We start from the raw sequence: 27,079 nt of genomic DNA, 5'->3' as shown, positions 1-27,079 counted from the left end.
AGTGAGACATTTTCTAGAATTCTTGATGCTGTAGTTCTTAGGTCTAGAGATTACTGGAAGAAAATGTCATGCCCTGTATTTTGTTGGAGGTGTTCCCCATCTCCTTTAGATCATAAATTCTCTCATTAAACCTGTAATAATTCACTATGCAATAAGGACTATATTCTTGCAACAGTACTGTAATATAGCTTACAAGGAATCAGTATCAAAACCCACTCGATATTCTCAAAGAAAATAAATATTTACACTGTGCTTTCCAGTTCTGTCTTCAACCTAACAGTTTGTATTTCAAGTCACACTGCTACTGTAAAAGTACAGCAACAGAAGAGTAACTATAATGAAGTTATTAATTTCTACTTAAGCCTAAAAATATTGCACAACAGTTTTTGGATTACATTCAATCTTGCTTCTCATCCCAGGTGTTTATTTGAATTCATTGTGAACACTACAGAAGATGACAATTCCAATTCACTATTCCTGTTGTTCAGACACTCCTGAGCAGGTGTTGCACATGTTAACTGTAAGTAACAATAAAAATCATGCAAATCTGAGCAGTTAATTTGTGAGACTCAATCACTCAAGATCAAACACCTTTTTCTTCTTGAAACGTGCTTATTTAAAGCCCATGGGATATCTACTTATTTCTGAATCCCTCTGAGATTTTACTCAAGAGATTTGAATTACTGTACATCTCAACAGTCTAAGTCCTCCAAAAAGAGATGTATTTAATGAAGAATCAGCTATGGAAGAATACCACTTTTTTATTTCAAGGTGTTTTATTCAATGTATTCAGTAGGGTTTATGAAGGCTTTAAGTGTTTGAAAGTATTACTAAGTATATCAGTAATTTTTATGTAGAAAATTTACTGACATACTCATATGAAAAGATCACAATTGCCTGTGTTTTTTCTTATTTCCTCAGAACAAAGGTAGAAAGTGACTAAAGGATTTAACAAGTTATGTGTCTCACACTCTGAGAAACCAAAATCCAGTTCACAGAACCCCCAGGTCTGAATATATGAAACTGAAGAAAGTTATTCCTAAGTAGCAGTTGTTCTGAAGGATTTCAAAGACATAAATATCTGGAATAAGATATCTTGCCCAAAAGATCCAGTGCTACTATTACAGTTTGGAGACCAAACTCTTTTTTTTAACAGGATTTAAAAAAAAAACTTTTGCTTTAAGATTCTTTGTTTCAAAGACATCATAAAAGTAATTGCTAAAAGCAAAATGCTGGACAAGCTAGACTATTCTATTAAACTTTTATGTCCTAGTAATAATTTAAAAGAAAACTGTAACCCAATTAGAAATTTAATGGTAATTTGGTATTAATTCACATTATCAGGAAGGATTTTTTTTTACTAGGCTGTAGCAAAAGGCAAGGAAAAAAAAAATAGAAATCCTTGAGCAGTGCAACTGTTTAACTCAACTAAAAGAAAGTGTATAATTCAGCTTTCCTTAAGACAGGAAAATACATCCCTTAAGACAGAAAAAAACTTTGTTATAATCTGAATTTGTCAGGCCCATTTGCTGCTACTCCCAAAAGAAAAATAAAGAGTCAAAGACTTCTGATGTCCTGGTATTTCACTAATGAGTCCTGTCATGTGGCAGGACTATGTATGAAAGCTGGAGACAAAAGTGAACAAATTTCTTGGGAAAGCACACAATGTTGGTGCCTGCAGAACAGAAAAGAGTCTATCAGTACAATTTTTAAGATAGCAATGGATTCAAATTTTAATACAAGAAAGAAATTGGAAGGAAAAAGTAAGAAATACATTTAATAAAGAAATTTAAAGTTATTAGAGTACTTGTGGGTAGGGGACTGTTCACATCACTTCTTTTGAAATCTACTTTGGCTGGGTATGAAAAAAGTAGCAAATACTGAAATTTAATATCAAATATAAACTTGCTCATCTCAAACTTACTCTACTACATACAAGATTAATTCATCATAATTAAAAATTACAGAATCACTAGTAAGCATCTGAAATTTACTTATTTTCAAATCGTTTTCCATCTCAGTTCCTTCCTTTACAGGCATAAAATATGGTACTCTAATAAAGGTAAGAGCTGCAGTCGTTTATCCCAAACGTGATTCTGCATTCTTATATCCCATAGGTGATTTTTACTTTTCTTATATCCCATAAGTGTTTTTACTTTTCAATTGCAATTGCCACAATTTGCAGTATTACTGAAAGCTGTGTTTTACAAGCTTTGAATTGAGGTTGAAAAGAGTCTCCTCCCTATTAAGCATACTTATGAAACCCAAAGCATGGGTTCTGCTTTACCATTGCTAAAACTTACTCCCCTTATTACAAAAAGATAGTTGGTTATTTAGCTAGGAAACCATAGATAAGCATGTGCAAACAAACTCCTGTACCCTGGTCTGTAAATTTAAAACTGAGAACAGGGATGTAAAATTATGCGACTCAATTTATTAAATTAAATTTTATGCTTCATTCTGTGATAAGGTAGTGGTGGACTGCTTACCTTAGAGAAAGTAGGTATTTTGTTTTCTCTTGGAATGTGACTCATTACATGTTTTCTTTTCTCTTCTGATCGATACACCCTTACTTCTTCTTCTCCCTTTGCTGTTCTCCATTCTTCTTGCCTACTAAAAAAAAAGAAATGGAGATGTTAACTCTAAAGGACATTACTAAAACTAAGAGTATTTATTCCAGACCAAGGAATAAGTCAACATCATTCTTTGAGAAGCAGTTCTTCTTTTACAGTTAGCATATGGTTTTAAAATTAGCTTCTTTCAAACAAAGTAAGATTTTCATCCTATGTCATTAAACTAGAGCAGCTTGTGCTTGACTATGGCAAGTAGGTTTTTTGACTTATTGATTTAAGTATTCATCACAAGAAGTAATTACTGAAAAAAATTTAAGTTCCAGTTTGGAAATCACAATTTACCTCAGGCCCTTAATAGTTTAGGTCAGTATTCCAGCCATAAAACACCATGTAATGACAGGTATTATGCTACAAGTAAGAAGATATGGAAGCAACTAGATTCCATTGCCTATACAAGTTTAATTACTGCATCATTCATTAAAAGAACAATTTTTATTCCTAATCCTTCTGAAATAACAAGATTTTTCAAGTGATATACCAACAAGTGATTGCAAACTGAAATTGATTTTATAAGAAATTTGAGATGACAAAATAGAAAACAAATGACGATGTGAATGGCAATAGGAAATCCAAAACTGTTCCATTTAATTAAGTTAATCACAGTAAAATTCTCCATCTGTGTTTACCTGGCCACACCAGAAGACAGCTCAGGCACTACCACCCTGCGGCTCCAAGCCACAAGGTCCCGCTCAGTGGCGATTTCACTTCTTGGTGCATTGCTGTGCATCTGACGCACACCTTCAATTTGCCCACTGCGCCTTAACCCTATATTTGGTGGGGAGTGTACTTCTGAGGTAGAGCTTACAGATCCTAAAAGTCAAAAAGCAATACCTTAGGGAAGCATTAGAAAAGAAAAACTTGGAATGAAACTGAAAAAATAACTCTGCTTGATCTATTACTTCCAAAGAAATCATATTAACAGAGTATAAGTATTTCAGCAGTTTTTACAGTCATCACAACAAAGCACAAACAGCTACTGGGCTGCAGCACCCTGTTTAAAAACTCACATTGAAAAGAAGCAGGTGTAGTAACAATCTGAAGTGAAGCAAATGTTGCTTCTTTAAAAATACCTTTGAAAACATTTATGCAAAGCTGACTATTGCTACTGCACTATAGATCTGTGCTATGAAACAGTGAGCAATCTGACTGAATCTGTGCTTTTTAAACAGTCTTCTACTTTCAAAAAAAGAAAGCCTCAACACTAGAAATTAATAATCAAGCTATAAAATTTACAGACAAAAATTGAAATGGTCAAGAGGTTAAAAATAACCAAACCAACCCAAAACAAGACACACATGCAAGATCCTTCAAACACCCACACAGTAGCAAAATATCAACATTTTTCCACATCCTTACACACACAAGCTAATCATGCTTACTCTAGTGGATTGCTAACCATATTTTTTTATTAAAAACTATTGGGTACGCTAGTGCAAAACACTGAAACATGGAACAACTCTGCAGACAAATAAGCAGTTCTTCCACTTTTCTTCCTCCTGTGTCCTTATTTGAAAGAAGTCAGATGTCAAACAACTAGACGGCCAGTTCCAGATTAAACAGTAGGGTAGTTACTCCTAAGGGAACGCAGCTGCTGCATTTCCCTGGGTAAGGAGACAATAACAAAGATAAATCTGTAATGCTAAGAAGCCCAACAGTTTGCAAAAAGAAAAAAAAAAAAAAAAGATGGGAAAGCTGTACTGTTTTCTACAGCTCCTTACCTCCTTTCTACCAGTTCAACAAAATGCACAGATCATGGATAATATAAAGGGATTTATGTTTTCCAATCCCAGACTCAACACCCATCCCCCAGTGATCTACCTCTGCTGATCCGGCTGGTAGTACTGGTTCCTGCCTCCGCAGAACGTCTCTGGTCCTGCTCTTGCTGAAGTCTTTGAATCATGCTATCCAACGGACTAATTTCTTGATTTGCTTGCTGACTAAGAACTTGATTCAGTCCTGTGAAGTAAAATATAGAGAACAACACACAAATGTAAAACTCTGGGAAATTAATGATACAGACAGCTCATTTAAGTTTTAGCTTTAATACAAGTATAGGAAATTACCAACATGGAACTATGGCCTAATGCTTATTTTTCCAACAGTTATTTCTTAAAATAGGACATCTTCTTTTCTTAATATATTTAAGAGCACTATATTTTCTGTAGCAGGGTCAAGATGACCACACTTGACTTCTAATAAAATGTTAAATTTGATCAAGTGTCAGCAAGCCACAGAAGCTTAATGCAACTGTTGTTTGTCAGTTCAGTCAATGCAAATTGTTCAAATGCAAGATTAGCCTGCCTCAAATGCATTAAAAAACACTTTATAAGCTTGAATGAAAGAACTACATCAAGAAGGTCTAACTGAAATAGAAAATAATTATCTATACTGTAGAAAATGAAGCAGTAAAAATGTTTAATTGAGCTCCACATGGACATAATGACTGCACAGATCAAGTTACGGTAATTTTCTTTGGTATGTAAAACAGCCAAGAAACCTCCTTTTGGATAGGTCTTGTGAATAGAAGATGGGAAACAGTTCCAAAGCAGTGACTCCAACGTGATAATACTGTTTCTGAGCAGCAAGCAAAACACACAGCACATAAGCATGAACAACACAAAACCTGTTTACAATGATCACAAAAAACAGAGAGGTATAGAGAAAAAGACAAGGGTTACAGTACTGATTCAAAAAGAAGTCTGACATCTCCACACAGAACAGTGAGATGGTGGAGTGGAATGGTTGGAATCTCTAGTCAAGAGAAGCAGGACTTCATAATGAGGAATAACAATGTTCAAAGAAACAAGATCTAGAAATTATTTTTCCCGCATGACTCCAAAGAAATATCACAGTATGAACTGCACTTTGCAAGATTAAAGACTAGATATTACAGTAATTGTGCTATGAAATGAAGAGCTTTGATTATGTTTCTGAACAGAAGCAGCTACCTCAACAGTATTCAGAAAAAAACATAAATATTTAAGATAGTGCTCTCAGGCTTTAAAGGTTATTGAAGTCAACTTCCCTAAAGCAGCAAAACCTCGGAATAATGGAATGAGCTCTGGTATAACCACAGCTGGATGTTTTCTGAGTCAGGTAAGTGAGACATTAATTTGTCAATCTCGTGAGCATACTGTCTACTGAGAACAATGGGAAATACTGCTAATAACCCAAGAATGATCTTAAATAGGAAACTGCTATCTAAACAAAATTAATGTCTTTTATGTATCTAGCCTGTGAGACAATGCCTTAGCAAGAAACAGCAAATGGTTTCTTTTTAATAAAATAATAAAGACAGGGTGTATACTTGATTTTTTTCAAAACATCTGGTTTAAAGGTGCTTCATGTTCATCAAAGCAGTAAATCAAGTATAACAATCTGAATTCCCCCTACTCTTAGAAGTCCCTACAGAAAACTTAACAAGGAATAAATGGCCAGTGCTCTGAGTGAGATGCATCAAATCCCACAACAAAGCTTCAAAAAGAAAAGGAACTTTCTTAATGGAAGGGAACGTATAAACTGTATAAACGCTGTTTAGGTCTGCATACAACTGTATTGCTGCTATATTGTAAAAAGGTAGATAAATATCTTGTGTTTTTCCAGTACTTGTCAAGCTGATGGATGGCTCCCTGCTATTAAACAAAATGCTATGGACATCATCTCTCTATAGGCATTCATGTGTCATACAGGCACACCTCTAGATTTAATTTTGTTTGGTCTATGTGCAGAGTCTGACTTGTTTCAAGATATATTGAAGAATGTGCCCAGGACATTTTCAAATTTGGAGATTTTCACAATGCAATGGATTCACACTTTAACAATGAAGCAAAGTCACATCCTTCCCTAAAAACCAAATTTTGTTTCAAAGCCAGTAACTAATAAATTTACATTCACCAGGAAGGATATTTTCCTTCTTATAGTTGCTTCTCAAGTAGCATTTCTTCTTGTAATTTTGGAGGAAATAAGGAAATCCTCCCCTAAAAACATTTAAATATTCACTGCCCTATAATCCTGAGCTCTACAAATAAGGATAAAGAGATATTTTTGTTTTGTAAAAACACTCTCAGTTACCCTTCCTGGAATGTCTGACACACCACAGGTTTAAGTATCATGAACAAATAGACTACAATTTACAGGAACAGTCAATTTTCACATATTTTCAAGAATATTCAAATCATTAACAATGCTTATTTTGAAAACATTTAAAGCTACTTCCAACAGTCACTATTTTCTTATTTACACTAATATTAAATTAGTAACATACAATAAGTAGGCATTGCTTTTCCATCCCTACCCATGCAAAACACCTTTAGGCAGTTTCCAACAGCCAGCCATTGGCCCTTGTTTTAAGAATAAAACTTTCAAGGAAATTCCTACATTTTGCATCTTTTTCAAGTCTTCAGTTCTTTAACCAAATCACCAAAGCTTAAAATTGACTGTCTTCAACTAATGAGGAAGAGAATTTTGCTTCTTTCAGATGTCTCCTCATTTTTTTGTTATTGCAAGTGTTAGCTTTTCTAACTGATCTGTAGAACGTCAGTCTGTTTCTTAGGTTTTCTAAAGCAGGAAATCTTATCCCAAAGAGATAACTGAGAGCTCACATAGCATTATACATTGCTCCAATAATGAAACAAACTCCAAGCTAACTGGTGGTGTAGCATCAACTAGTGCCAACTTGATTGATGACAGTACTGTAAATGAAATTGTCACAAGCAATCAGTGCCAAAGACATTGTAATTCTTCCACACCAGAGAACGACTATGGCCATAAATGAAGAAAAAGAACAAAGTGCAGTGTAGAACAACTGAAGTAACTAGATAGACTACTGGTCAGTGAAGTGAAATTTTCCATACCTGAAGATGTCACTCCCATCTGAGGAATAAGCTGTTCCTCCCTGCAGTTCTCACGACCAGGAACTAGTCTTTGATACCTTGCAGGATGAGGGTTGCCATCCACATCAACCAAAAATGGGGGAGGCATAAGGTGTGGAGCCTGCTGTGTCTGTTCGTCCAGGACAAAGTTGTTGGCATCACGGATAAGGGGCCGATAATCACTATGAAAGAACATCTGATCTGCTATCTGTAAACAAAGTCATTTTGTAATTTTTTAAAGAACCTATTACAAAAGCATACAGAAGAGAACTGCCAAAAGTATTTTTAACAGTGATATTCATGGTCGCTTTTGCAAAACCAGGGCTATAAGCTGATGTGTTTATTTCAGTTTAAAGGGGATAATTGACTTCATTATTATTTTGTTTCAAAGTACTCTTTTCTATACAACACTGCAAAGAGAATGATCCACATGTTTCAGGGTGGGAAGCATTTAAAGAATAGGGGAGTGGGGTAATATTTAACTACTAGAAGACATGTGACCAAATACAGCATTAATGTATTAGTTTATAAATTTTCTTCTACAGTCTGAATGAATAAATTTTCTGATAATAAAAAATTGTGTCACAGACTTATGAGATATGGTGCAGGCAGAAGACTAGGAAAATATTTATTACATCAGGGCATTGCCAAATATTTTAACATCAAAAAAGATATAGCCTTACTATAATGGTAGATATCAGAAGAAGTTTCAGTTGATAAAATAAAGCCAAAATAAAAATTAAAATTTTCACTAAGTTTTCTTTTTTATTTCTGTCCAATTGCTCCTAATTTATTATAGATGACTTTCCACAGACCCTCAAGACTGAAGAATATTTTTGTCCAAATAAATATAAAAAGATGTATGCTCCATCCCTCACTGACACAGGTATCTCAGTATTGTGCAATAAGAAAGATATTGAAGTGCGAACAGAAAACAAAAAGTGAATAGAAGCTGATGCATACACTACACATCATAGGACCACACACTGGTAAGCAAACCCTGTAGCAGCTCACGTATTCAGTTGAACTGAATGCACAAGTGAAAATCAAATCATAAAATCATAATTCACACAAATTAAGATTTCTAGTGCAGTATGAAAACAGTGAAATGATTGACTCAATGCATAGAGATCTCCAAAAATCTTGTCTTTGGAGCATGGAGAGAGGAATGCCCAAACTGTCACAGAACATTGTCTGATCTGTGGAGAGTATGCTCTATCATGACCAATCCATAACATGGTTTCTGGTAATTTGTTATGTAGAAATCAGTAAGGCAGAGATTACAGCAGCTACTCAGAGGTCTGGACTCTCAATGACAAATGTCTCTTCTGGAAGCAAGAAGACCAGGAAACAAAGATGACAACAGACATTTGTCAATTACAACATCAGAAAGTGCATCCAAATGACATGGATTAAAAAAAAAATGGAAAAAAATCATAGTAGTCATGGGCTCTAGACCTTACAAAACCTCAGAAAAATAACAACAGGAAGAAATTTGAAAGATACAAAGAAAAAAGCAATGGAAAAGAATTCACTTCAGAGGTTCAAAAGACTACTCTTACAAAATATATATGGACAAGGTGATAGCCCACTGCAATAAAAAAAGATTACTGGATTAAATGTTGCTACTAAATTCTTTGTTAACAGAGGCTGAATGAAAAAGATAAAAGTCCTTTAATGTGTCTGACTGACAGAATCAAGGCCTGATTAACACCTTTGTTTCTTCATCTCACAATAGCTCAATATGATAGAGACGGAGGTCCCCTAGGAGAGCTTACAATGTCTGCAGAAATCAGAATATGCATTACTTACACCTAGTATAAGTCTTCCTACTAAGTATTTCCCACACTGAGAAAAAAGAGTTTCCAATGGCAAGATCATACAACCTGTGAGTTTTATTATGTTGCATCTTGGCTGTACAGTGTAGCCTGCATCCCAGGTTTTGTGAGCAAAGGGAAGACCCAGTACAAGATCACAAGGAACTTTGTTGCAATTACACTTCTGTGTACTCTATATTGCAATCAAGTATAATAGGGAGACTAAATAACAATTTTCTACTCCATAAGATAACGCGGAATTTCTTGGAGAACACAGGCTCAGGACAACTCTGAGGTAGAATACCCCTACTGGAATCCAGGAATATGTCTTATCCTGAGAAAAATCATAAGAATTAGACTTTCCATCAGAAAACCAGCCAGAAGTATTAACAATAAGGCTTATTTGTTTATATACTATTAGAGATCAAATTCATGACAATAAGATGATATCACATCACCACTTGCATGAGTCTTCTACTCATATGACTTCACAAACCTAGCTGGAGAATAAGCACAAAAGCTTTCCACAAGGTCTGGGCTCTATAGATAGATTCTCTTCCAATCACACATTTAGAATGTTCAGTTTCTCCAAATGGGCACAGTTACACAAAGAGGTTTTTCCCAGTATTGCACCAATCCACCATACACAAACTGTCAACTTGCAGCTAAGTACTGTGGTTTGGGCAGTCTGCAGGAACAAATGCCTTAGAAAGCTCAGAGATCAGGTTCCCCAGGAAAGTGGCCATGGCACCAAGCCTGACAGAGTTCAAAAGCATTTGGACAACGTGGTCAGGCACATGATGTGCTTTGTGCAGAGCTAAGAGTTGGTCTTGATCCTTGTGGGTCCCTTCCGACTCAGAATATTCTATGATTTAAAATCAACAGAATAGTATCTTACACTTCAGAACTGGTAGCCACTCCTGGACAAGCTTCCACCTAATCAAGAACTTCAGAAGTGCACATGCCCTGTTGACAGTGAACTCAGCTCAGCTCTGGTGATGACACACTCAGATTTCAGCTGAGATTGGCTCAAGCAGCCCCAGACAAGCAGCACATGTACTCTTTTTATTTTCCCCCATAAAAGAATTACTTCACAAAAACACATATAATTTATTTAAAAAAAAAAAAAAAAGACAAAAAACCCCATAAACTCCAAACAAAATGCTAACACTTTACTTTCACTGTGGCCAAGATCACACTGCAGGGGAAAGAAAGCCTAAGCACTGGTTCCAGTCAACTAGGAAATGTAGATACTATCTGAACATAACATGAAAATACAAAGAGCTTGTTCTCTCAGTAGAATTAACACCATCTCAGCTATAATCACTGTCAGTTCCAAAATGCAGGAATACAGGACAGGTTACCTACCATGTTTCTTTCTTCTGTAAAATTAATTTCCCCAGAGAGATGGGAAACACTTTAAGGGCCAAAAAACACATATCCTACCAGATCATAGTCTGACAAGATGTCTGAAACCCTTCCCAGTATCTGAGGGGAGAAAGACAGGAAAAAACCCAGACATCTCCAGCACCTACCTACCTGTAGTAACATTTTCACATAAATCAGGTCAGACAAAAATGGAGGTGATGAAACCACACATGGAAGACACCAGACACTTCCAAGTTTTCTGTGAGTGGAAGACTGAGATTAAAGTGGTAACAAATAAGTCCTTATTTGCTCCCATTTCTTCTGTTATGAAGAATGCCAAGAGTAACTTCGGCACAGCAACAGCTGTACAAGATTATTTTAAATCATTCAATAAGTGAAAATTTTAAAACAATCTTTTCTCAGGGACTGCAGCAAAAACCCCAAGAGAGCCAAGGGTTTTTAGAATTTAAGCAGGAAAAAGCAACTGCTTTCACTCTACAAACACATTTAATCCCTCACAGGTAAATTCTCAAATAGCAGTATAGAGGAAAATTCTGATCTACCACAGCAAAGACCAAAAGACTCACAGTTCAAATTTAATTTCCAGAATTTCAAAGTAGCAGAGAACTACATACTTCCAAAACAACTGGATAGAAAAAGAAACCTGAAACGATCCATGGAGATGGTAAGAAAAATGTTCCTATTACAACAGGCTTTAAAGTTTTTAAAGTTTAGAACTGTCAGAATTCTGAAACGCAAAGAAAATGATCTGATAATCCTGATTTTCCTTGCATGTGATGTCTTTACTAATTTGTTTTACTTGAAATAGACGGGGAAATGCACAGATAGTAATAACTGAGGGATAGCAACAGCAGCTTAGTAGTGAGGATTCTCAAAAAATAGTGTTTGAGAAACAAGAAGAAAAAATAAATCCCCAAATGTAAATCCTTCTGTAAGACTATAGAAAGAAATCCAGCAGCTTACAAGATATTAAAATTCCTTTAGCTCTCCCTTCTTCAGGTCCCTCTGCACTGCCGTTTGCCAAAATGCTTTCAAAACCAGCCTGAGCCCAAAGGTTCAAAGCAGATATCCAAAAAATAGCACTTCACCAACCACATTCAAATGTCATTTACCACAAGCAGAGATGAAAATGGAGCAGATAGATGTACATAAGTCTTAGGTAAAGGGAGAAGAAACACCTCATTTCCTTCCTGGGTGGTAAAAGAACCAAGATCTTGTGGACATTCTGAACCTGTAGGGTTCCCAGAGTACATTTCTCCACAAAAGAAAAAAAAAAACATCACATATCTTTACAGTCATGAGGGTCTGTGGCAGGACACCCACACTCAAAATACACAATGTAGACTATAACATTAGAATAAAGATATAATATTTAAATCAGGCTAATGGTGGAATATTGCTGTGTAAGCACAAAGGCATCCATGATAGTACTTCATAAACAGACATAAAATAGCATCACTAAAACATAGCACATTTTTTGTAAATAATTCTCTCACGGGCTATGCAATATTTAGAATTAGTTCTATTACACACCTGTTTTTTGGGGCTTAGTTAGGAACCAGAAAGAAAATATTTCAAGTAGAATGTATAAGTATAATCAGTTCTACTGTAGCATATTCCCATTATCCATGTGGATCCATTAGTAGATATTTGTAACTTTGTCACTTAAGAAAGTAGACAGTGACTGGTAAATTTTGAATTCTGTTTTTAAATTATTATTATTATGAACTTCTCATGTAAGCAGTAGTTTAACAGAATGTTTCTATAATTTAAAAAAAGACAGTGAAAAATCTCATTGTCAACAACAGACATCCAAAATATTCCATATTAATGGCTCAAAATTGTGTCAAGTTATCCCTCTTGAAATGAAGCTCTGAAGAAGTTTGCACAAATGCAATCAACACAGATAGACATTTTGATTTACATCTTGCACTGTACCTTGTCATATTTGCTACTGGAACCAAAGCCAAAAATCAGAAGGTGACCGTGAGAATCAGTACATGCAAAATGCTGTCCATCGGGAGAGCACTTGCAGTCGAAAACTGCACCATGTCCTTGTCCTTCAATCTGAAATACATCAACATACAAAATAATTAACAGAAATTAATAATTTTCAATTATGATTCTCAAAATTGTGGTGCTGACATTGAAATTTATTATAAAATCTTTATGACAGTATACTGCTAGATGGAAGTTACTTTAAAACAAAGCTTACTTTTTAAGCTATTCACTTTTCAGTGAATTTTGTAATAATGCTCATGAAAGATTCCAAATTGATAGCAGTAGAAACTGACAGACTTTATCCACAAAGCAGGCACAGTATAGGAAGTGAAAATAAAAGCTTCCCCTTGAACGTCCTGCTAATGAGCCTAACCAGAGAGCTGGGCCCAGTTCAGGGCTTAGTCACTACACCCTTTCCATCCTCTGCCTTCTTGCTAAGCTACCCCAATAGTAGTGGCTGCTGCAGGGTGTTCCACAACACCTGCCCCCTGGAAAACGCACTGACATAGACAACCCACATTACACAGCTTAGCAACTACCTGTTTCTGTAATTCCTACTCCTAATTTACTGGAGTGGGGAAGGAGTAAATTTGTGTAAAAACTCCACCTTTTATAGGAGAACTGCAAAGATTTTAAAAAAGGAATTTTTACCTGATACTCATTTTCTGTTTTCCAGTTCCATTAAGCCAGAACAAATGGGTTTTTGTTTTTCCCTGCAACCTGTCAATCAAGCAGAGGTGACCAATCACCACTCTGAATTTTCATGTCTTCAGCACCTCTTCAGAAAGCCCCTTTCTATTCTCCCCAGCAAAGCACTTTTGCATTTTCTTTAAAGAGACACCAAACAAAGTTCTTTCCCTAACTGTGGCATGCCTATATATTGCCAGAAAAGGGGGGAAAAACAAAACAAAACAAAAAACAATTATATTCAGCCTTCAGACAGTAACGCTGTGCACTTCTGCAGCACCTTCCAGAGGCCATCAGCATTATTTTAAAAAGTTAACAAAGCCTCAAAAATCTTTTGAGATATGTACTGTTTTCGCTCTCTTACAGGCTGAGACAAAGGCAAGAATTCTAAATCTTTTCCCCACAGTCTTACAACACATCCACACCCCTGCATATCCCCCCAGTGAGAGAGGCTGCTCCATCTATTGCTTTCAGGTCTTTCTCACTACAGGTAATTTCCCTCAAAGTCAAACGAGTTTCTGGACTAGCGAAAGAGGAACATAAACCAATGCAAGTCTTATGTTCTATTTTGCCCATTATTCCAGAAGAAATTAATAGAAGTATCTCACAGAAAGAGATGGAAAATAAAAACAGAACTTCAAGCAAGTGACACTAACACCACAACAGTCAGGAATGAGGAATTAATTTAGTCTAAGTGAGATCCAACTACCACAGCAAAGTTACAACTTTGTGCTGCCTTTTGCATATAGAAAGCTCACTGTATTAAAGGGAGACAGTTTGGGACAGCAGGTGGAAAGCAGGCAGACTTTCACCACAAAAATAAGCTTTGCAGAAACACAGTTAAAAATTGGAAAATAAATATTTTATACATAGAGATTTCTGTTCCCTTACCCTTCCTCCAACAAAGGAAACATCAGTATCAAGCTTCCTAATGTTCAAGTCCTTCATAAACAGAATTTCACAGTTCAGCCTAAGTTTTGAATACCTTTTGTTTTACAAGGAAAACAATACAGGTTGTGGGAAGAACTATTTGCTAACTATGGTGAGGGGAAAAATGATAATCAGAAGGAAAGAAAACCAACTACTAAGATGATGGGTTTTTTAATCCTTTCCCTCAAGAAATAGTTTGGATGGACCATTTTCAAGAAACCCCTGGAAATCTGAGTGTTAATCAGAAAACATTCCCTTCTTATGTAAAGGAAAAGAACAGTGTTATACTATTTGGGGATAAGTACAGTGCAAATAGTTTTAATCTAAACGTGCCCAGAATTTGGTTTTAAAAAGTGCTTCCAGAAAGGGCAACTCTAAGACGTTTCAGTACAAATCTTCAAGTCTGAAGTACAAATACTTGGAAATAAAGATTCTTATAAGAACAAAAACTACCATTGAGGATAACCTTCCACGATATAATTACTATTCTAAATTAAAGAACAAAGTCAACCAGAGTGATCAGAGAACCAAATTCTACCCAGTAGAATTTTCTTTTCAATAAAACTATTTCAGGATTAATAAGTAACAACTTACAATAGAATTTTTTTCCATAATAAAGCTAACCCAGAGGAGCTAGTAATTTGAAACAGAAACTAAACGTTAAGTTGCAAAAAGGGAAGCTGTAGTAAATCAGTGAAGGTGTTACTTCAGCAAGAAGGAAGCTGCCTTCCCCTCTCCATCCCTTTTAAGTCAAGGATGCAAGAACTACTATAGATAAAGACTGTATCCCAAGAAGATTTAGAGTGCTTATTCTGCCTGGGACCTTGCCCTGCTGCATATAAGGATATCAATTTTGAAGGGAAGAGATTGCTTGGGAGTACAGAAAAAACACTAGTTAATTAAGAGCTGCCACAGAATCACAGTATTATTTGGGATGGAAAAGACCCTTAAGATCACATAGTTCCAATCCCCTACCATGGGCAGGGATACCTTCTAGACCAGGTTGCTCAGGGCTCCATCCAACCTGCTCTTAAACACTTCCAGGGATGGGGAGCCCCCAGTTTCTCTTATATCCTGTTCCAGTGCTTCAGCAAAGACTGTGTCACAACAAAAGGAAAGTGAAAAGTGAATAAGACACTCCAGGTAGCAAAGCAAGTAGCAAGGTTTTTTCAGCCTAACAGGGAAGAACCAGTGATGCTATACAATGAGGACTAAATAAAGATTATTTTTAGTTTTAGCTCCAATAATTAAGAGACCAATTTGCCCATATTTTCACTAGCAACTAAACAGGTGGACATTGGTATATACTGAAGGAAGGACTGATGATGAAATAAGAAAATGAAAAGGGGAAGACTTTTCCTCTCAGTTTTGAGGAAAGCTTATCATTTGCCCCAAACCAAAGAGAATGGAGCTGTCAATCTTGTACACAAAATAATGTCTTAAATGCATAAAATATTTTTTGTTATATGAAAACAGAATAATAACACTTACATAGCAAGCTCAGTAATAAGCCTTTTTGACCTGTTATCAATTGATAGTAAGAAACAGCTAAATCTTACTTTTCAAGAAGTGTGTAAGACATGGAAGAAAAAGTAAAAAATTCCAATAAGATGAAATATTAATAGAGTACAGTGTACCAGAGAAATTTAGCAGACTTTCTTCAGAAAAATAACTAATTTTTTAATGCCAAGAAAATATAACTCATTCAACCTAGCTAGATTTCAAAGGCATAATATGATATTTAAACTTGATTCAAATGATTATGATTAGTAGGAGAAATGCAGAGTAGGCAAACCTTATAAAGAAAGGTTAACAGTTACTGATTTCAGAAAGACATACAAAGCTAAAGGATGTTATCACTAAAGTTTCTCAAGGCAGGCCTTTCTGAGATGGACTAAAGAAAAAATAAGAGCCCTTTGATGAAATGAACATTAGGGAATCATCCACTAAGACCAAATTTGGGACAGTATAAATAATATCAATTGAAGCAATTAAAAGCCAATAGGACAAAATGCAACATAGCATGAACCTAATAAGATTATTAGAAATAATTTACTAGCACATTGAAACTCAGTCTACATAAAATAATGCTACATATTTCTAAAAAATCTTCCAACACTAGTTACCAGCACATTTAAAAAAAAAAAGTTTAAAAAACCAAATAAAAATCAGTGAACTAAAACCTCTACTAGCCTGAGGTAGAATCCATCCTTCATGTTAAGGAACTGAGGCAATTAGTTGGAAATACAGGGAAAAAGATCACTGTGTATTCTTTGCAATACATTACATAAATGCAGCAACAAAAAGTGCAATTTTAAACCAGACCAGAAGTGCATCCAGAAAAGAAAGTGCATATGTGCTAGACAAATAGACAACAGCAAGAACAAAATCTTCCAAAGCAATACATGTTTTTTGCTTCACATGTTCAAGATGAATACATTCCAAGAGGAACAGCTATAGAGCCACTCATCATGATAACACAAAATCTAAGAGCTAAACTTCTTTATATAAACACTAAGGAGAGAGGACTATTTTGTATGACTATACTAAAAGACCTCTAGCAGGAAGAGAACTACTATACTAAAAGACCTTAAAGAGGATGAGAACTTCTCTAATTACATGCATAGGAACAAATGAATATAAGTTACAAGCAACATCCAAACTTGAAAACTGAAATCCAGATTCTAACAAAGACAATAATGGTATGCTAGAACAAATTTCCAAAACTAGCAAAAAAAGCAGCACTAATTATTATTGAAATCTCTTTTATAAATTATGAAACTACATAACTGTTCAAGCCAAACCAGCCCCCAGGTATCTGGAATTTTCTCTGTAGGTTTGTGCTCTCCTTTGCTTTATGGAAAAATCTTCAACCACAACATGCTTCCATAAGCCAAATAGTATCTACAGATTCTCTGCAAAGTTAAAGGAGGTTGCTACTCATTTGGAGGATTGAAAAGTAGACTTACTTTTTAAGCCAGTTTATAAAAATTTTAAAAAAACAGCAGATCTTCTACACTGCTCCCAAAGCAGTAACAAGAGATGAAATGACACGAAGACAAGAAATAATAAAATTCAGACTAGCATACTTACTAAAAATGTTTCTATCCTCCTACCAGCCACATCCGTTATTTATTCAGGAATGCTGCATATATCTTAAAAATAAATCTATCAGTTAAAAGGTCTGATAGATTACCCACCCTGTGGATGCCTGAAGTTATATAAAGGCTATATATATATATATATATATATATATATATATATATAAATTATTTACAGCTTTTTTTGTTATTGTTAAAGATTTTTCTTTCTATACATCCTACAAACTTAGCACTGGCTTCTTCCATTTGAACTACTAGAGCATTATGCTGGTTTCGTTCTCCAGAATCTGTTTCTCAGGATGTGCTCTTATGTGCTATTCAAAGATAGAACCTCTCAAAAATTTCAAACCATTACAGTAGGACTACAGACAAACTGACTCAAAAAAAAAAATGCATCCATAACCTTATTTAGGTCATTCTGTATTTCACATAACTACAAAAGCTGACCTAAAAGTACAATTCCACATAATTCCACTGAAAGTGAAAGCCTTTATGAAGGCCACAACATAAGAAATATTGTTTTCACGTCTCTAGTTCCCACAGGAAGTTACAATACATTATTCATATAAGCAAGAGACATGGCTTTTAAACATTATTCAAAAAAGTCATCTTATGTGGCAGAAAATCCACACACCAAGCATTCTGCTAAGGTGTTCTAAATGGAGCCTGATTTTACACACTGTTCATTTGACAAGGACTTCCAAACTATTGGTATGTCATTTAGCCTAAAACTAATCAAGTAGCTGTTAAAGACCTACGTAGGCCTGACAGGTTTAAAGAAAAGAAAGCAATGTTGTAGGTGATATGATAATGCTATTATGGCTTTAGAGTTTGCCAGTTGTCATTGAAAGTAGAAGCAGAATTAGAAAATATGAAACCACATCACACAGATCAGTGGAAAATCAGACTTCAGAAGATGGAGTAGGAAAAACATTAAGGTACACAGACATAAGTAGCCATAGCATAAGAACTACCTGCAATGAAGTGTCCACTTAAAGCTAAAAATAAAGGACAGTCAACAACCATCTCTCTGAAGGAGCAAGAGCACACAGAAAAATCCAATTGCAACTAAGTAGTCTCTGCTTGATTGACAACTTGCAGGAAGAAACCCTTTTAACCTGAGTCAGTTAATGCCATAACACTGACAGTAAATTCTAAACAAAACAAGGATTAAACTGCACTAAAACATTAAAACAGTCATTAACAGGGAATGTGTGTGTCCAAATTCACAAAAACTAGACATAATTGCCATTATGAAATACATTCCTACTACAACCACCATGGGGTTTCTAATATTTTTGACTGATTTATAAAAAAACATAAAATGTATAAAGAGGGCAGAGAGACTGGGCAAGTAGACAACCAACACATCACTGCATCCAGACAGTCCGATTCTTCAACTGTACTGCGGACCCTCCATTAATAGGATCAAAATTACACCCTTCACAATTTCCATTGTAGAAATCAGGAAAATTCTTGCAGCTTGCTTCACCTTGACCTTTTTATGGTCAAGTTCAGTACATTACTTCTGTCACTGCTCATGCTAATAACTCCAAATAAATATAAAACATATCCAAAGCTCTCAAAAGCTAATAAAGTGTTTCTATTAATTTGTTTTTAAATATACAATGTTTAAATAAGCTTAAAAAAGAATCATGCAATGCAAATATACATCCTAGAAAAGTAAATAAGGACTTGAAAAGAAATGCATGGAACCAGGAATAGCACCAGACAACTTTACATTAGACAATCAGTTTGCTACAGACTTGGGGACAAAACACTTGGACATTATCTTCAGCCATCTTATTCCTTAATTTCTGTGTATCCATAATTTTCAACCTTAACATCATTGTTAAGATGATTTTAGGGTTAAGGTTTTTTGGAATTTTTGTGTTTTGATTGGGTTATTTTAGTACATAATATATATATAATATAAAAAAATTATCTACATTTACACACATTTACTTGTATCTGTCTATGAAAAGACATATTCACCATGGTAACTTCACGTAGTGAATGTAAAACAAAATTAGCATGAATGTACTCACTTGCTTCAAAGCTTTCTCACTGGATGCACGGCAATACATATTTTCAGTTTCAAAAACAAGTTTAATGTTTTAAATACAATAATTGCTTTGTTAAATTATGTATCACCCCATTTCCTGATTTTATGCCAGCATATCTAAGTATAATCAGTTTCACTACTACATCATTTTAAATAAAAGCAGCATTTAGAGACATACAACTATAATCTTCATATAACCAGATAAGCACAACCTTACAAGGTAGGTTAGTGTCTGCTTGCTGATTCTACTGTTCAAATTGTTTTCAAAGGCAATCAAATGAAATAAAGGAATTTCAGAGATCACCTTCAAAACAACCTTATCAAATCCACTTTTTGTTTCTTCAGCCCAAGGCTTCTCAACAAAGAAGCAACCTGAAAAAGAAAACTAAGGACCAATACAAGTCAGGGTTTTTTCTTTACTATAGCAAAGTTGTAAGAGCTTGGGTCTTAACTTCAAGATTGGCCAGAAAAATCAAGAGATCTAAAAATAACTTTGTGGGTACATTCTCTCAATCATATGAAAGCACTCTTCACTGCATAAGAAGTCTGAATGCAGTCAAATGAAAGCTACTACACCATAGCTAAAAGTAAATAAGGTTTTAATGAGTGGTCCTGCATCATTCCAAGATCCTTCCAACACACATTTTCTACCTAACATTCGCAGTGGTATCTGTTAGAAATATAGTCATGTTGTAATCCTTAGAGTGAAAAAGCAGGTGCTGGAGTCTTTATTTTCTCAAGTAACACACTGAGGTCTCCCAGCGAAGCAAATCTTTTATTCTTCACAAACAGTATTTCAGGAATAAACAAACATAACCACTACAGCTTTTCAAAAAATCTAGTAAAATTTATTTACACAACTGTCTCACTTCATGTACTTGACATTAAATTTTTAACATAGATGTTAAAAATTTAAAACAAATTTACAATTTGTTTTATTTTTAAAGTACCAATATTTAACCCTTTTACTAAAAATTAAATAGCGCTGAAAGAGGCATAACATGTGTTGGTTTGAAAACTATATAAACAAGCTGTGGTAAATTTTCCCCTTTGGGGTATTTTCACTAGAATTTGTGGTAAAAATTACATTAAGTCAGTCATGCTAAATATCTGGTCCTCATGTCTTGCCAAGAAATGCTGACCAGCTTTCTCAACCACAGCTCAGTATTTTCATCTTTCTGATAACAAGCACTGAATCTCATATTTGAGACTACATTAGAGAAGCCAACTCAAGCTATGAGTCAAGTTGGTAAGACAGGATGAGACATTCAAATTTTAAAATTCTATAGTTTAAAGTAGATGATGTTTGTATTTTATAATTCTATAACTGAAATGTTTGTAAAGCCAGTAACAATTTTACCCTGCTGCAAAGCTCTGAGTTTTTTTCTTAATTTGGTTTGGGATTTTTGTTGTCTTGGGTTTTTTATCCCTAAGGATTATTAACTTCTGCAGTACTTTTCTAACTCCAACCAAGAACATAAGCAAAAAATCAACCCTCAAGTTTGTTAGGTCTCATAAAGTAGCTTATACCTGTTACACTTTATGTTCAACAACATTTAAGTTCTTTAAAGCATTTTTCGGTACCAAGAACTTTAGAATTGCTATTTCCTATTAATACAGTTGTTAAAGAGAACAACTACATGTAAGTTTTGATGTGGTAACATAATGCCAAGTCATATAATTTTATCTTGCTGAAAGGATCTATAACTATTTCCATAAGGTTCCAGTAATAAGTTGTTTTGTCCTTTCAGAAATTAAAGTTTCCTCACTATTTCTCTTTTAGCTGTCATGATTTTAATTTAGAAGAAAAAAAAAAAAAATAAAAAAAAAAAAATAAACATATCTTTGTTAATGCAGTTAAATCCAGGTTTATCCTAAAATTTTAAGTAATTTGCTTCTGGGCTAACAATTTTAAATGAAGTTGGACAAAATAATGTGCTGCTAAATTTATATGAAAATTGCAAGTGCAAAACCTTAACTTATTAGAAAACTGTCACTTTTCAATTCAGCTGCTTACATTGTACCTGTTTTGTTTTTTGACACATATGGGAGAAACTATGCTAATCACACCAACCAAATCTTTGAATAAGCTATTAAACCTTCTTTTTAAATAAACACAAAAGTGTGTAAATTCTTACTTTGCTTTAAAAATGTTAATATTTAAGGTCTAGGTTTCATAACCTGTTGAAAATTAAAACATATTGTAAAGAACACATATTGTAAAAAAACATATTGTAAATCACAACATGTCACAAGCTTTCTAGTTCTGGATACATGTCTATTTACATAAAATGTAACTAATGCATTTTAAATTAAAGTATGGGACTCTTCATCATGAGCTTGCAACAGAATACTGCCTAGAAACAAAGAGAAACAGCTAGGATTCTGATACAGAGACTTAGTGCAAAATATGCTCGTTTAAAAACAAAAAAAAACCACACTAATTGTTTTCCTGGAACCTATAAGAATCCTCATCCTATGTTACATCAACTACAGCAAAGACACTGTTGTCCTTCTATGTCTCAGTGAAAAAGCATACCTTAGCTCCAGGATCAGTCTTTCAACAAACAGCCAAGAAACAGAGCTGTGCCTGTATCTTCTCCAGTGGGGATGCTACAAGCATGTCAGTCTGCCCCTCAGACCTTGCCATTTTAAACGTTTGTTTTATTTATTTTTCTTGACCATTTCCATAAAAGTTGGACAGAGGGCATAAGAATGACAAACACCAATTCAAGCACTAAGCGTTACACTGCTATTTTTGAACTACCAATATGGTTTCCAGGGCAAGCAGCATTTACTAAGTGGAGAGTAAGCATTTACACAGAGGAGAACAGTGATGTTTCTGGGGGAGATTAAAGCTTTTCTTTCACAAATATAACTGAGTTACTTGTCATTTCAAAGGAAGCTGAAGGTGGGAAAGGGGAAGAGCAGGTTCAGTTAGAATTTTTTCTTTTTCTTCTTCCTCCTTCAAAAGAATCAGAAGGTTGCTTCAAATGACTAGTTTAGAGTTCAAATTATAATGCATTTCTAAAACACCCTTGATATTTCTATATGCTCTCATGAAACATGCTTTGGCATTTAGAAAAAGACTCATCATACAATTCTCAACAGTTAGAGATACACATACTGTGATGCATAAGTGTCAAAGGCTAAGGTGGCTTAGCCTTTCAGCAACTCAAAGTCACAAAGGTAGGAGGATTTTGAAGTACTCAGATCTGAATTTAATACCAAATTGTAAAAAAATTCTTTTCATATCAGTATTTCAAAGCATTCCTCACAATACGATGAAAGAGAGTTATCGCCATCTTAGCCCTGAGTTCCAAGGGAGTTCCAGAACTACTGCCAAGAGCATGTTAAGGATACCCTAAACAGTGTTCAGAGACTCTCTTAGCACTAAGGTAATGTCACAAGAATCAGTCCAGACAAACACTTCACAACTGGCAATACATTAAGATCACAAATAAGCAAAAGGCTGACCTTGACAAGCTGTCAGGCACACAGGAGGCACCTAAGGCAGACATATGTCAGACAAAAGAAGGCTGACTGCTGGCTACAGCTGAGCCTGACTTCTCAAAGAAGCGACTCACAATGAGAGTCAATCAAGTAAGACAGGATAACAACACCTAGTCATGAAAGATCTTTTGTTGCTGGTTTTCTTTGGGTATTTTTTTAAAATCTCTTATCCAGAATATTTTTATTTTCTTTAAAGGCTTCAATATTCCTAATTGATTAATTTCTACACTACACAAAGATTTCTTAAATGTCATAATGCTCATCTTTATCAAAACACAGGCTTCCTGTCTCAGTAATTGCAATGCCTACCTACAGAATCTGCCTAGCCAGGTATCAGATCCAGGTAAAGCAATGACATTCAAAGACACAGCAAGAATTCCAATATTCTATAGTGACAAAAAAATTTAAAATGCCTGCTCTCTCCTAATCTTTCATCCTTGCTACTGTAGTACATCTTCATACTTTCAAAAACATACTTTAAAGTAATAGGAGTCACCATATGTTCCTGCAACTGTTCATAAATCTATCTTATAAATCACATAATTTAAAAAAAAAATAAAACCCCAAAAACTAAAGGGGAAAAAAAAAAACAAGCAAAAACCCAAAAACAAACAAACAAAAAAAAACCCTAAACCAAAAAACCAAACAAACAAACAAAACAAAAAAAACCAAACCCAAAAAAAACCCCACAGAACTATGGGTTTGTATTCTAAAATCTTTTAGGAAACTTCTTTCAATATTTTTTCCCAGGGCAGCCCACCCACAGGATAAGAACTATCAGGAGAAACCTATACTCCAAGGCCCCAGACAAAATGCTTTTTGCAAGCAGTCTGAGTCAGCAGAGCCCATCCTCAAGAGGTACTTCTTGGAGGAAGGTGTGCTTAAGTGATACTTGCCTAAGTCCAAAAGCTGACAATCAAAGGCAGCACCATAACACCACAAACCTGTTTAGGGTCAGATTCAAGGAACACCAATACAAAATGTCTAAATTATAAAATCAACAACAACCCAATCACCAAATCAAATAAAGGCCCGTGCATCCACCTAAAATCACCAGACATCTCAATTTAGATCTGAAATATTATGTCCCTGTAGGTTTTTTTTGCCTTCATATGTTCTCAGCATTGAGAAACTTCTGCCTAAAGCCTAAGGGCTAAGCAGAAGCACATACCACCCAAGTGTCAAACCTGGAATTCCTAACAAACCAGCGGCGTCAGATCTACTAGGAAGTAACTTAGTGGGAACACATGAAAGAAAACAAATGCTATGACAAGAACTGAGTGGTGTACACCTTCTATTTATGACCTGATGGAACATGACTCCTACAAATACAAAAGCTCACCTAAAGGCAAAGAATTTCTACCACTTTCTAATCTACCTAGAACATGATTTGTATACCCAAGAAGACTAGCCAGTAACTAACCCATAGGCTACAGATTCACTTCTCTCCATAGCAGCGCAATTTGGGAAAACTGGGAAGAAGTCCTGTCTAGGGCATTTATAGCCAAGACGTTCTCCTGAGTAAGCAGCAGAGATGTTGAATTGAGTGCTTTACTACTGAGTATATAACAGAATCTAGGTCTTCCATTTCCTGACACTAACAGCCAAGGTAATCCCAAAAAATGAGTGCCACTTGCTCCTGTAGACTCCTTTAGGAAAGCAAGGACCTCCCTCAGTTGTTGGAAACGTGTCTTGCCACTCAAGGAATCCAGATGCCTCACTGCAGCTTTGAGTAAGGGACTGCATTTCAGACATATCTTTATGTACATTATCATGTAGCTGCTTTCACCAGACAGTCTACCATTCAGTATATTTTTCTCCCTTGACCATCCACTAAAACATCTACAGTTCATACAATCTTCAGCAAAATTAATTACAATTTAAACATTGCAAGAGTCTGCAATGTTCTTCTGTAGCAACAAGATAGTTTTTGTGAAATACATAAACTCTGAAACAGTTGGCTAAAGGAACCACTTGAGAATTATTACCCTGTTTTTTCAGAGTACTTCTTTGTACCTGGGAATTACAGCAGATGAAACTGCCCTAGTATTGCACTAACAACTCATTAGCAGTTGTATTAAGTCAGGCTTAGAGTGATTATGGCATAGGCCAAAAACCAAACAACTGTATTTACAAATGCAATTTAAAACCATCTCATCATCTTGCTAAATGTCAAAATTGCCTAAATGCTTTAACCATCTCACAGTCCTGATATTTCTATGGCAAATTGCACGCTCTGGCATATTGAAAACTCCCCCGACTGTAGGGGACTCAAGTCACTGAATTAAACCAGTTCTGAATGACCATGGACTCCAACACCAAGTTATGCAATACTTACACAACTAGACCAAATGAAATGAAGACTACAGGCGAAAACATGAAATATATAAAGCATATATACTTACTGAGAGTACCCCATTTGACAGTATAGGGTGACTATTAGTGATAAGGACCAAAATCTGGCAAACAGACCAAAGATGCTTCAAACAGACCAAAGATGCTTCAAATTATCCACAGTTATGACAATTAATGTAATAGGAAATCTTCAGTTTAAAAACCTGGGCAAGGATATTCTGCATGACCACCAGAGTCACCTAGTGGGACCAAATTGCAACCAGCAAGGAACAAATAAACGAAGAAATCAAAGTTTAAGTTAAATACAAAACAAACGTGTATTTGGTGACTGATTTTCTTTGCAATTTCATATTCACTGACTGGATAAAAGAATTAAGATTGACACTGCTTGCATCCCTTGGTGTTTTCTTTCCTTTTTATTTTTTTATTTGTTGGGTTTTTTTTTGTTTGTTTGGGGTTTTTTATGTTGACAATGAAGGCATTTGGGGAAGGGTGGGAAGTAATTTAAAAAAAACTCAACTCTAGGAATTTGCCACAAGGCTTTAGATGTGCAAATGAATCCATCTAGGGAAGAAATACCTGACTAGACTAACACTAAGCCAACAGTCATCTATGATTTTGCTAATTCAACCAATTCTCTCAAGTTCTGCAACATTTTTTAAGGAACTTTTGTTGTAAGAAAATCACCAAATGCTACTTTCTGGTACCACAGACCAGGCAATGATAAGGAGAGATTTTTCATTTGCCATTTAGGAAACAGAGAAGACTGGCAGCTCTGTATGAATTCATTTACCTCAGTGTAGTAAACCAGAGCACTTAAACTTTGTAGTTCTGCAGAGGTGGCTGCACAATGTCCTCTGCCTGCCACCCATCATCTAAGAAAACCTGTAATTTCCACCCATGTCTTTTGCATCAAACACAGTAGTGAAATATTCCATCTGTAGAAAGATGCCTCTCTTGTATACCTGGCTCATACAGTCTAATTTATTGGTTTGAGATTAACTGATTGCCAGATTTACAATTCCCCTCACCTCACAAAGCAGACAGACTTTCTCGTGTTAGTTTCTAGCATAAAGCGTACACTACTAGCTGCTGAGATCTTCTGATTGTCTACAAATTTCTCTGACTCCAAAAATCTTAAAATGTATGTGACTACTACCTTTTTTAGGTGTTTATGTTGCATGATACTCTTGACATAAATATTTCAATGTTTTGGGGGCTGCCTAATATCACAGGCGCCTGTAATTTAGATTCTTATAGCTCTTAAATGGTCTTGGTTTAAAAAGAGTAGCTAAGCTCAGACTCTTCTGACCTAAACTCAATGAAAACCATCATACATCCGTTGTAAGTAGAACTGGAAATGCAAACTAATCAAGAAATGAGAACATGCACCTCAACTGGCAACAGTCGATAGCATCAAGTAATGAAGATGCATGCTCATAGCTCCAGTGTGATTGTCTTGGATCCTTCATAAGCTCAGTTACAGAAATCACTGCAGAGAGAACACTACTCAACCCAGGTCATTGCTGAAGGAATCTAGGTTGCACTGTCTCTGATTAAGAAATGGCTGCATTTTCTCTAAGACCTTATGAACTCTACTGTAATGCATATCTCAAAACCTTTCTTTAGGTTCAGTGACCTTCCTGGCTTGAGTTAATTTCTAAATGTCTCTTATATTTTTGTGAATATATCTATGATAGGTCTCTTCTTCAGATGA

The 27,079-nt window shown here is 35.3% G+C and overlaps 1 protein-coding gene across 2 annotated transcripts in view; it reads right to left on the bottom strand.

Moving 5' to 3' along the window:
* PHIP (PHIP subunit of CUL4-Ring ligase complex) overlaps window positions 1-27,079 on the bottom strand; it is a 103,036-nt gene that overhangs the window by 36,408 nt on the left and 39,549 nt on the right. For both annotated transcript variants that reach the window (XM_077782322.1, XM_031504410.2), the window contains exons 16-20: window positions 12,649-12,777; window positions 7,487-7,712; window positions 4,452-4,589; window positions 3,260-3,443; window positions 2,490-2,613 (exon numbers count right to left, since the gene is read on the bottom strand). In XM_077782322.1, coding sequence (XP_077638448.1) covers window positions 2,490-2,613; window positions 3,260-3,443; window positions 4,452-4,589; window positions 7,487-7,712; window positions 12,649-12,777 — 801 coding nt within the window. The remainder of the gene's footprint in view (window positions 1-2,489; window positions 2,614-3,259; window positions 3,444-4,451; window positions 4,590-7,486; window positions 7,713-12,648; window positions 12,778-27,079) is intronic.

The sequence above is a fragment of the Lonchura striata genome, chromosome 3, assembly GCF_046129695.1.
Source record: "Lonchura striata isolate bLonStr1 chromosome 3, bLonStr1.mat, whole genome shotgun sequence".
Lineage (NCBI taxonomy): Eukaryota > Metazoa > Chordata > Aves > Passeriformes > Estrildidae > Lonchura > Lonchura striata.
Note: the sequence above shows the minus strand (reverse complement) of the source record. Positions and strands in the feature narration are given on the sequence as shown.